Below are 12,689 nucleotides of genomic sequence, written 5' to 3' on the forward strand. Positions count from 1 at the left end.
GTTGAAGTGTTTGGAGCGGATTGAGATAAGGTCGGACCATTAGATACTTTAGAGGGAGAACTTGTCCAAAATAAAACACATACACAATGCAGGCTCCAAACGCAAGAAAAAAATTGAGCAACTGAAATACCCACTAATGAATAGCGCATCAGTACCCGCATTGCTTTATGGGTATCCATTTTATGAGCAAAGCCATATAAAAGGTAGCCGGGGGGTCAGGCAAAACAACCTGGATTACCGGTGTCGAAATCAGGGGTCGTTACTCGATACCAAGCTCACTTTACATCGTCCTTTTTGTGCGCCTGATTTTTTTACTGATTACTGAGGAAAATACCCACGCTCCTATTAGAGAAAATCAAATGAGGCGACTTGGTGCAAGTCTAGATCGACGTCCGTACACTGAGTTTCTTTGCTCGCGAGGCAGTGAGCGAAGTGCTCCCGTGAAATATTCTTTACCGTTTGCTCCGGGCTTGAGGGATTGGGCAACATCCTCTCCCCAGGGACTCGCGATCTTTGAAGCCGTCCGCCGCTGGCTCAAAGTGTCACGGGCTCTGGGAACACGGGCTTTTGGGAGACAATCAAGATGCAAACAGTTATAATAAAAAATTAGAACGGAAATGGCACAAAACATCTATCTTATTATTGTGTGTCCTAGTCATAAGACAGTAAGCATCTCCCCCGCTTTAGGCGAAAAGACTAAAGCTGTACTGTCCTTATCCACGAAAATATTAAATTGGGTTTTAGAAGGTGATTTAAAGATGCAGTTACAATCTTTGTTTTCTGCCTTGGCCATTCATCAAACTAAATCGTGTTTTGCACTGAGTGAACAAACAGCGGTCATTATAACTACTACCTCTAGCGGTGAAGATGACAAGACGAACCTTTTATTCAAAGTATCTATAATTACTTTAAACCCGACCGTAGATGATTCGATGAATTATGCCAGCTAGATGTTTACAATTGTACTGTCAATCATACAGATTGGCCGACCCGGCAGGGAGACTAAAGATAAAGATACAAAGCATTGAGCAATGTAGCGCTTGCATTTGTTAAATGAAGTTCGTATTTACAGATACACAAAAGCAGATGGTTATGTGAAGATGGCAAAATCTCGCTTCAGATTTTTGGTTTTGCTTGCCAATATGCAATTTCTACTTGGGGACTTCATAACTAAACGCTTTTACTCTATACAAGAAAACAAGAAGCAAGAAATCCAATCGGATTATCTTCTGGAGGAAACCTTCGTCACAGGTCTCTTTACTTGTGCACATTTGTGTACACGAAATACAGAATGCCGCTCTATCAATTTTGAAAAAGAAAGTTTGGGAGAAAAGAAAGATGGGAAGTTATGTCAGTTACTCAAGGACGGGATTCTTACGAAACTCATCCAAGACATAAACTTCGACTATTTCAGCGTTGAGGTAAATTTTGAATTAGTATATACCGTAAGTGAATAGTACTTCGTACTATTTAACAAATTTCTTTGAGGTCAATGTACAAACGTTTTGCGCTGTAAACTTCTATATTTTAAGGTAAAAAAATAAATAAAATTCTTATCTGCGCTGTAGATTTGGAAGTCTGTGATCATTTTTTTGGCAGTTTTGGAAGTCTGGTAATATTTTTTGGCAGGTGTGAACATTGTTTTTATTGTCTGAGAAATTGCCAAAGCTCTAAAACAACTCAGGCAGGGCAGTGCCAAAAAATGTATTTGAGACCGCAATGTTGTTGGTTTAAGGTGTCTCTGTACTGAATTAACCAGTATATAATTAAAAGTACATTTGTGAGATTTTATATGTGCTTGCCATGGTCCCAACCTCAGCAGTTGTGGCACTCTCACAAATTGTGAGATACAGATTGTAGGTTTTGGGACTTTCACTGTACATTAAATATATGATAAAGCTATGTCTTTAATGTTAAATGAAAACTTTCCTTTTTAATCGTTGGTGTTTACCTTTGCGTGAGTGCGAAAAATAGGCTTTATCTATTACAATACAGGAGGAAAGCAAAACACATATCGACATGTGCAAAAGATAAGAAGACAAGGTAGCATCTCAGCTGGATGGCATAAAATGAAATAAAATAAATAATTTTCAAGTTGTAATCATCGAAACAGTAATGAAAGGAGAAAACATAATCACGTCACCAAAGCAAAATTTGCAATCCTAGCTTTTATCGCTTTGAGGATTAGAACAGGGCCACAGTTGAAAGCGAACGGGGAGTGTTAATGTCATTTTATTGGAGGCGGAGCATACAATCTTTTGGGTAATGTTGCAATCTTTTTATTTTTACGGAAAGTCGTTGCGAAACACAGTCTTACATAAGTCCACATGCTTAGATGTTTCAGGGTTAAGCTCTTTCAGACTCCGTTACCTTGATGAACAATCAGTAAGTGAAGTGAGTATCTCAAGAACCGGGCAGACCAAATGTGTGGATATAAACAAACATTTCTTATTCCTTCAAATTTCTCTCTCGTCATCACTCTCTCGTGACTCTTCTGTTAGAAAAAAATGTTTGTAGCTCTGACGAGCATGGTAACAACATCGGTACATAAAATAAACATATGAAACTAAAAAAAAATCACCTTTAGTAAACGAGCCTCTATTTTTTTTTCACGCGAAAGTTGTTTACTCAGACTTCACATAAACGCGACAATAAGTTTGATCCTAGATTATTTCATTTACCGCTGCGACTCACATACAATGTTTTCTTTTATTTTCATTCATTTTTCTGCTACAGGCTTAGACTCCAAGCAGTCGCCTCTTTGTCACGCATTATTATTTTCAACTACAGGGGGCTATCTAGCAGGCCAAAATCAAAACTTTCTGTGCATTGACAGCTGTGTTGACGCTTGGGATAACAATGACAATCCTTTCGATTAAAGAAATGTGTCTGCAACTTTTATGAGCACACTGTTTTTTGGTTATAGCGAAAAATATTCAAGATCCATCGAATTCTTACCAAATACTCAGATCTCAGCCTAGTTTATGAAAGTTTTTTTAAACATCAACAACTTAAATCTGCAATTTAAGTAATCAGGTATTTTTCATTAATCAATCAGGTATTTTTCACTTTTTAATTTAAATTTTCGGTACTTGCTCAGTAACATGTTTAAAGCTCCTGTTTCTGATAATAAATATAGCCTCCTAGGATACTGTACATATTTGTATTAGATACCGGGGACGACATTTCAAAATCAGGGAAGGAAAGAGGCCCTTGTAGTACACAAGTGAGGTCGCTCATCTGAAAGGGCACGAATTCAAATATCGAGCTTGATTCTTGTATTTCAAATATGTCCCACTTTTGTTACTTATTTAGCGTTATTCACGGTCAACGCTGTGCAGAGAGTTTTGTTTGAGAGAAGGCGCCCGATTCCGTAAATTTTGGCCTCGCATGCTTATTCTCTCTTTAAATTATAATTATTTGTTTTGTATTACTTTGAGGGGATAAAATTGTCTATGAATAGATGATATAATTTGAAATGTTAAAATTTTGTGCGTGCTGATTCGCTTTATTAGAATACAAGGAAGGTCATTAACTTATTTATTTTGCTCGACAATCACTTGAACTCTGTAGATAAAACTCGGTAAAAGAATCTTAGACTTTTATCCTCGTTTCGTTATGCTCATCCTGTCTCCGCTTTTTCCCCTCTACAGTCTCCATGCAACGACATTGAGTGCCAAAACAATGGCACTTGCTTTGCGACGGACACGGATTATGGCTGCACCTGCCTACCAGAGTTCACAGGGAGTCGTTGTGAAACACGTAAGTTGTTATATACGACTAACACTTTCAATCTTTTGTACAAAATATAATGATTGACAAGCCCGTAGGGTGGTTTTGGGATGATGGAGTGCTGTGGAGGAAAGGAAGGTGATGCCCTCCATTAAACGTCCAAAAGATAACCTGTAAAAAAAAAATGCGTTTCCACGTGAAGGATATTTTCAAGTTCAACTCATCTTGGCAGGGCAGTCAAGAACCTTTCTGATCTCTTTTTTTTAATTCTAATATATATACATACATACATATATATATATATATACACTGTTAGTTTCAGGGAGTTATTTTTACTCCACTCAGAGAGAAAAAACTACTCTTTGCGATGGAGTACTTTTAAAGGAGTAATTTGAACTCCTTTATTGGAGTAAAAAACTACTCCACTGAGGAGTAACTTTTTTGTTTACTCCCTTAACGGAGTAAGTTTTACTCTGCTGAGAATTAGTATCGAATGTTTATTAGAAAAAGAGTAATTTTCACTCTTGTTGGTCAAATAATGGAGTAAAAAGTACTCTTTTCTGGGAGTAATTTTAGCAGAGTGAAAGCTACTCCAACTATCTGAAGTAAAAAGAGTTATTTTTACTCCAGATGGTCAAGAAATGGAGTAAAAAAGTACTCCTTTTAGGGGGTAGGTTTTGAAGAGTAAAAACTACTCCAGCCATCTCGTGTTGAAAGAGTAGTTTTTACTCCAGCTGTATCTTTTTAGAGCAGTAACAAACCACTCCAAATATATAAAATAAAGGGAGTTGTTTTTTTACTCTGAATTAGCTGAATTTAAGAAGGAAAACGATAGTCTTTATTATATAAGACAAAAGATAAAAATAATAATTTATCGTATTTATTGGTATTGAGACAAAAACTCTACCCTGTGCCTAGGAGTTTCCTAAGATTTCCTAAGTTCGATCAAAACAACAAATTATGATTAAACTTCCTAAAAATTCCTAGGATTTCCTAGTATAAGCAGTAGACCAGAAAATTGAAATAATTTGGATAAGAAAATCTTAGGAAGAAGATTTGAAGTTCTACAATTTAGGAACTCTTAGGAAATTCTCAGGAAATCCTAAAAGAACATTTTCAATACAAGAACAGGCCTCGCCGTACTTGCATATATTGTCAGCTATACTACAACAATAAGAAATGTAATCAAAGACAGGCTTGGACTCGAACATAAGTTTTATGTGGTGTACTTTCAAAATTCGCTCAGAATAATTAGTACTGCATTTAAAAGAGAGATAGGTAGGGTGATAATTGTATAAAATTCTTAGATCCGATTTGAACATTATAAAATAATGTATATTGTTTCTAATAGAAATGCTACTTGAGATTATAAAAAAAGAAGTCCCGCTTTGCAGATAGAAGACGGCTCACCAGGGCCCCGGTACCAAAATGTACCGGGTTCCCTTGCTTTAGTGGCCGAGAGGGGCTTGGGCTCAAGGCGCAAAATCATAACGGTCGAACGGAAGCCATTATCATAACCTCCAAACAGATAGCCCGTTTATTCCCGTCTTTTCTACGCGTAATCCACCTTTTTTGAGGATTTGATGGCAGAACATGGATTGAAGTTAAAGGTTAGTGTGTAATGGGCTTTATAATGTGATAGGTTCAATACTAAATGTGATTTTTGCTACCAACTTCAGGATCAAATCATCGTTCGTGAGCGGATTTCTCGAACTAGACTGATATGTTTTCTGATTCTTTGTTATCTTCCAAAGCAATACTACCTTCTTATGTGTTTCTCTTATTATCTTCGCAGGACATTATGATAGAGTTAGTAAAATGTGCTCGAGTTGAAAGCCAGAAAAGAAAGAAGTTCGAGGTATAAGGAATGTATCAATGCGTAAATCGCAAGAAACGAATAAAAACTTAAGTTATTCACTAATCACTGTACTTACATCTAAAGCGCCTATGCTTTATAAACTGTTACTTGAAGCACAAAATTGAATAACTTAGCTTAGTAAAAACCTAGTAATCAGTCTTGCACCTAAAATTTGTCCAGATATTTATTTTGAATATCTAATGTTACTGTAGTTGGTTTTTGTCCGTATATTCTGATCATAGTAAACCCTGCATATGAAGAACTTAGTTATCTTTTCAAGCTAGCGTACCAGGTTCAAATTTAAATGGTGCATATAGAGGCATTTGGCTTCTAGCTTCTTATCTGAATATACAAAGATGGAGGAGGAGGCAGTTCTTTTGGAAAACCGTAATGACGCCAAAAAGGGTATTGTTCAAAAGCTGTTAAAGTTGTTATAGAAAAATAATATTATGTTATGTTTGTTTCAGCTTTGTTATGTTGGGACACTTGTTAGTAATTTTGTCCTGGATACCTTATGTTAAATGACTATTATTTTTCAAACATTTTTTCAACTTATTTTTTTGTTATTTTTTAAACTGAATTGTTTAATTAAATGATTTGTCAAATTCATAATAACGTCTTTTCCTTGGTGTTTCTAAATTACTCTACTTTCTCCAGTATTAACCCCTGAAGTAGGTGGAGTTTAAACGGCCATTTTGTAAAAACAGGGGGGAGGGGGTTGAAATCATCCCTTTAGTTACCCAATTAGTAGGGGGAAATAACAAAATAGGGAGTAAAAATTGACTCCCATTTTGAGGGTGAATTGTACTCTTTTAATGGAGTAACTACAAGCAACCTAGTAAATTACTACACTTAGCTACCCTCTAAAGTGGGTAAAATCTACTCCCCTGAGAGAGTAGGAAAAAAAGGAGTAAAAAATAACTCCATTGTGAGGGTAAATTATACTCCTTTAATGGAGTAATAGCAAGCAACCTAGTAAATCACTCCCTTTAGTTATTCCCCTACAGGGGTAAAATCTACTCCCTTGAGAGAGTAGAAAAAAGGGAGTAAAAAATTACTCCAAAAAGGGAGTCATTTTGTACCTCGGTTTTTTACTCCCCTTTTGGAGTTAAAACTACTCGCTGAAACTAACAGTGTATATATATATATATATATATATATATATATATATATATATATATATATATATATATATATAATAGGCAGGGTTGGGGTCCGAGCCCTCCAGCCTACAGGCGTGACAGCGATGATATGACTCTCTGTTTGATATCACATCTGTCTTTCACAGTTAACCCTTTATTTGAGTAGAGGTGTAGATATAAACTCTAGCTTCGCATAACAGTCTGCTTTTGAAGAGGGCCATTTTCGTAGTGTCTATGAGCTGAAGAACTGAAACCGCTACAACGCTTGTAGCTTACTAGCGCACCTAATAAAACATTGTCATGTTCGTCTATAATGGCACTGCGGACAATTTTACATAAGGCAACTTTCTCTTTCAGCGGTTGAATGCTTAACGTACCGGAACCTTTCAGAAGCAAACCGACATACACAGGCTTCCCAAGTTGGAAAATACTGTGACAGCAGCGCAATAATAACCAGAAACCAATGGTATCGCTTCGTTGGCGCTGCCGGTATCCACATGCTTGATTACTGCCCAAAAACAAAATGCAATACCGACTTCCAGATCTTCTTGACTGACAGCCAGCCGAAGCGTGGAGATATCAGAGTAACACGGAGATATAGTATACAGGGTAACAATAGATGCGATCTATGGCCAGGAAGCGTTAAGGCGACGCACTGTAATGAATTCATAGTGTACCAGTTGCATCCAGTGAACTGTTATATCCGCTACTGTGGCGCAGGTTAAGCGGCACTACAGTCTTTCTAAGCGGATAGCCTATAGGATATTTGGTAGATCATAGATCATTTTCTAGTAACGCAGAGAGATTTCATTGGACTTCGTAGGATAATAATGCATTCCAGTAGCTCTTTAAAAATATAAACGATATAAGATGGATATAAGGTATCGTAACGTAGTAGGGTCTACTATCAATAGTTTTAGGAAGCGTTTAATAATCATAAAAGTAGGTTAAATAAACACCCTAGTTTACCGGTTAGTGAAAGAGTTAAGGATGACCTTATCTATCAACATTTTCATTGCGACAATCATTTAGGTCTTAATAATGTTATGGTACAACTTATAGATAAGTGTAACTCTGAGGCTCAGCTTAGGGAAAGGGAAGGCCAGTGGGCTTATCGGCTTAAGTCTATCTACCCGCGGGGTCATAATAGTGATGACTTTTTTTGTAGTAGGAACCCACGTAGAGATGTGTAAATTCTTTTTATCCATAGCGCGCGCTATTCTAGAAAATGCGCGTTTTTGTCAGTTGTAATGTTTTTGCGTCTCGCGCCACTATTCCGATGTAAATAAGCTTGTAACGATTCACTTTCTTCAGTCTGCCCTGAAGAAGTCTTATTAAAGACGAAAATTTGGCAGAGTCGATTTCCAGTTTTTGGTGTATTATTTTGTGAAATAGGTGTATACTAGAAGGTATGTATCAGATGTTAGTGCTTTTCCAATATTCATATGGCTTACTGTGGTCTAACAATTTGTTCTCTCTCAAAAATAAATATTAAAAATTAAACTAGAAGAGCGAAAATCTTAAAATCGATGACTTAAATATGTCTATGTCCTATGTCTTATATCCTTAAGCCATTTACCATTTGCCATTTGCAGTGAGAACCTTTTGTGAAATAGGTGTATACTAGGAGGTATGTATCAGATGTAAGTGCTTTTCCAATATTCATATGGCTTACTGTGGTCTAACAATTTGTTCTCTCTCAAAAAGAAATATTAAAAATTAAACTGAAGAGCGAAAATCTGAAAATCGATGACTTAAATATGTCTATGTCCTATGTCTTATATCTTAAGGCCTGGCTAAACATTCAAACATGTTTGTGAAATGTTTTTAAGTTTAGCCACCCACAAAACATGTCATTCAATTGGCTTTCACAACACGTACAGATGTTTGAACGGGATCAAACAGTTTCGTTGAATGCGCATGTCTTTTCGTCTAGCCACTCATCACACAAAACATTGCGCGTGCTTCGTTCTTTTATCCAATAACAGCTCGAAATTCCCATGGTGCCCCTTCGATTTCTCGCGTAATCATAAGAGACGGAATAAGTATTATGAAAATGAAAATGTTTTTTTGTTTAGCCACCTCCCCAAAAACATGCTCGCACGAGAGTTCGATTTCAATGTTTGTGTCCTCATGTCTGTGTCCTTACTTTGAAGTTTTTTTTTAGTTTAGGGGCGATCTTCCTAAGTGAGTGTTTCAATTTTGTTTACCCTTCGACTGCCGTGACTTATATAATGTTTACATGGCTACTACTCTACGATATGACAATACACTACATGCTTTCTGCGCTAGTGTGCTTTCAAATGTAGCGCCTTGCCAGTAATTCGATCCTTGCAGGTCCCTGGCAATCTGCGACGTTTCTAGACCTGTCGCCACCACCTAGACTTTAGAGCAAACTAGAATTGGTTAATTTATTTAAGTATTTAAATTTAAGTTAAGCATTTCGATCATTTTCGCACTCGCTTTCTTAATACCTAACCTTGTTATCTCAGAGTTACACTAGACCGAAATGATACCTCGCGTATCATGTTCTCGAAGACAGATCCAACTTTCTGCTGTTAGTTTATGCGTACCGAACGGGAATAGGCCATTCCAGCTATAAGTTTGCGTGCGCATTACCATAGAAACGTACCTCAACTACCAGAATGCAGCGCGCACATTTTTAGCGGAGCCAAGCGCGGCCGCAGGCCGCGCGCGCATCCCTATAGGCATAGAAATATGGTATAGGTATGCGACTTGGTTTTTGTGGTCATCGCGCGGGTACCCTGTGGTGTCACTCGCCAGCCAGCCAGCCAGTAAGTCAGCCGCGCGACTCCCAGGCCCCACTCGGCCCCGAAATGGCGACAAAATACAAGCACGGCGCAAGGGAAAAAGTTCTTGTCGATTATGCGATGATTATTTATTTATTCTGCCTCAAATTTTGTGACTTAAGGATAAAGTCAACTAGAGGAGATCTACTAACATTCATTCACGCCAATATTTATCTGGTTTTAGCTAGTAAATTTAAGCAAATAACATTTCACATTAAAAAGCGAACACAACCACAAGAAAGCGACCAAAAATACAAAAAAACAATGCAAGGTGAGTTTCGGACGACGATTTGTATTGTCTATTGAGGATATGACAGTTATTAGGCTTTTTGTTGCCCTTTTTGTATGCTTTGAGAATGCGAGTACTTAACTTAATAATCAAATTATTTGAGCATAACAGGTTTTGTTTTGACATTCTTCGTTTTATATATATTCTTGATTGTGTTGAATAAAATACAATACAACAAAAACTGGAATTCGTCTTTAATAGGACTTCTTCATTGCAGATTGATTGTGTTGAGATATTTCATAAAAGCTAACCAATATCGTGTTGCATTTGTCAAATACTGCAAAAGAAGACCGTTCTTGTCTTTATATCCTGTGCTCTTAGTCCTAAGAAGATACATATCCTTAGAAGATACAGCAACTTTTTCAACTTACAAGAGAAATTTTCCTTACCGAGGATAAAAAAAACCCTATTTTCAATATGTATTGTTGTTATTGTCTGCATCTTGCATCTCATGTGTTTATTTTTTTTTTCAAATAGTTATGGAAAATTAGTTAGATTATAAATGGCTTGATAAAAAAGATTGTTTTAAAAGAAATAATAAATAATTGTTTTCACTCTTTTATGAACCAGGAACTACCTGAGGGCCAAGATGAATGCTAAAGACTGGAAGACATGAGAATTAAAAATCATGTCTTGAAGAGAACAGTAGGATGTTCTTATTCACTAGTCATTTGATACCCCCACACCCATGGTCAAAGGGAAGGGTGGGGGATTAAACTTTAATAAAAGCCTGTTTCCAAGTTAAGAGTCAAAAACAGTCAATACCACCACCCCTCTTGACATATTCTGGTTAAAAAGTGGTCTAAAACCCCACATTAACCCCTTACTTCTGCTGGACCATAAGGGAGGGGGCGCAAATGACTCGTTCATTACTATTACAGTACACACTCAATATTTTTTTTAGAACAAGATACTTATATAATATAAAACTAAAAACAAACTTTTGCTTTTTAAATAATAAATCTGTAAAGAAAACAGTTTTCTATCAACCTAAAGATAATGGGAAAGGGGATATTTTAGAAAAGTACTGAATATAATTATCACATTATTGTTATTATATTTTCTTTTCAAACATTTAAGGAAGAGTCATATTTCTTCCTGTTGACTATTTTTATGCAATTGATGCTCTTTGCTATTTCCCCTCTACACCAAAAATAAATTAATGAACAGATTTGATTTTTAAATTAGAAATTTTCATTTATTACTTTCACTTATATTTTCTTTTTAGGATTTTCTTTCCAAGTCTCTTGCCCATTACATTTATTTTAGATGTTTAGATTTATTTCATTGGAATAGTTAGATCCATGGTTTCTCAAAACACCAAAATATAATGCATTACTGGATGTATATTTGTAGATATTAATTCCCATGGGGATAGAAAATAACCACATAAAATGGTACATTAAATCTTCAGCATTGCATCTCATCTAAAATTGTGTCTGACAATATATTCCATCTTTGAAATCCTGTTTCATCCATTGTTCTTCGCAAGGACAAAGCTTGTCAGAATGTAGCTTTACAAATGTACATTAATGAAACTTTTATTAAGGGGAAGGGTTTTTTAGGGCAAGATACTTAAAGTTTAGAACACTAGCAACAACCTTGTTCTTTTTCAATAATAGAATTCTGTTCACATAGCTTGGATAGCAAAGACATGGCCTCTTTAGAGGCCTGTGGTGGTGAAAGGGTTAAGATAATGGGAAAGGGGAATTGTCAAGAAATGCTCAATCAAATTATTTTCATTACTGTTATATTTTTTTCACCAAACCTTTCAAGTTGAGTCAATTCACTTTATATCTCCTCTCCCGTCGATTATTTTTTAGTCAATTGATATTCTTTGCTTCCTCTCTACCCCAAACATAGATCAATGAAAGGGTTTGGTTTGAAATTAGTAGTTAGCATTTTCAATCTGCTTTTTCTTCATTGCATTCATTTGGGAGTAGGCCACCAACAACAAGGCCACTATATGGTAAAGTGGGGTGTACCAATATGTAATGCATGAAAGGAGATATATTTTTGGATTTTAATTTCCAGACATTTTTCTGAATATTCGGTCCAATGAAGGAGAGAATCGCCACTAAATCAATACATAAAAATTACAGTATGGCATCTAAACAGTCTAAATATATTATTTTGAATTTTTGGAATGCTGTTACATCCATGACATTTTCTGCACAAGGGCAAAGCTTGTGGGAGTATTGTTTTGATTAAAAAAAAATATTCATAATGGAACTTCTATGATGGGACATAAGAATTTACCATTAGACTCTTGACAACTTTGACAGCCATATCCACACCAGGAATTGTGTTTGTTAACTTTGATGTACTGCATAATTTTAATTATTGAATAAGGCCTGGATCCATTTGGTTGGTACAATAAATAAATCTCAGTAGAGAGCAGAATCCTAGATCCCCAATAATACCTTTGATCAGTCAACACAAAAGGTGTTCAATGCTGGCTCCGCTTTTAGGCAGCGCCTAAATCTATATATTAAGCTTGCACCAAACAAAGCGCGCGCTGCATGACGGTAGTTGAGGTAAGTTTCTATGGTAAGTGCGCGCGTATGCTTATAGCTGGAATGGCCTATTGGTGCTCGATTCCTAACTCTTAAGTGCCACTTGAAAAGGACGCCGAACACACCCAATTAAGAGGTCAACTGTTTCCCGTCAAACTCAATAGGTAAACTAAATAAAATGCTTTGTCGACGTTTACTTCCGACAAGTTGGCAGTTAATTAATATGAAATATATAATCAAAAAAAGTATGTTTCCCTACATTTCGTTATTGGCCGTAGGTAGCCGTGATAGGTGCTTGGATAAGCCAGAGCCGGCTTATTCCGGTCAATTCGAAAGAGTAGC

The 12,689-nt window shown here is 36.4% G+C and overlaps 1 protein-coding gene and 2 long non-coding RNA genes across 3 annotated transcripts; 2 read left to right on the forward strand and 1 right to left on the reverse strand.

The window, feature by feature from the left end:
- Positions 1-751: 751 nt before the first annotated feature.
- On the forward strand, positions 752-7,752 carry LOC116610912 (uromodulin). The gene is made up of 3 exons (XM_048734404.1): positions 752-1,421; positions 3,654-3,762; positions 7,090-7,752. Exons 1-3 carry the CDS (start codon positions 1,101-1,103, stop codon positions 7,455-7,457), a joined length of 798 nt encoding a protein of 265 aa, XP_048590361.1. The 5' UTR covers positions 752-1,100; the 3' UTR covers positions 7,458-7,752.
- On the forward strand, positions 5,212-6,024 carry LOC125573700. Its single transcript, XR_007314184.1, has 2 exons — positions 5,212-5,342; positions 5,528-6,024. It is a non-coding gene; the product is annotated as an uncharacterized LOC125573700 (long non-coding RNA).
- Positions 7,753-8,834: 1,082 nt separating the features above from the next.
- LOC125573894 lies at positions 8,835-9,349 on the reverse strand. Its single transcript, XR_007314252.1, has 2 exons — positions 9,212-9,349; positions 8,835-9,111 (listed from the first exon to the last, which is right to left on the reverse strand). It is a non-coding gene; the product is annotated as an uncharacterized LOC125573894 (long non-coding RNA).
- Between the last annotated feature and the right edge of the window lie 3,340 nt (positions 9,350-12,689).

Source organism: Nematostella vectensis, chromosome 11 (genome assembly GCF_932526225.1).
Source record: "Nematostella vectensis chromosome 11, jaNemVect1.1, whole genome shotgun sequence".
Classification (NCBI taxonomy): domain Eukaryota; kingdom Metazoa; phylum Cnidaria; class Anthozoa; order Actiniaria; family Edwardsiidae; genus Nematostella; species Nematostella vectensis.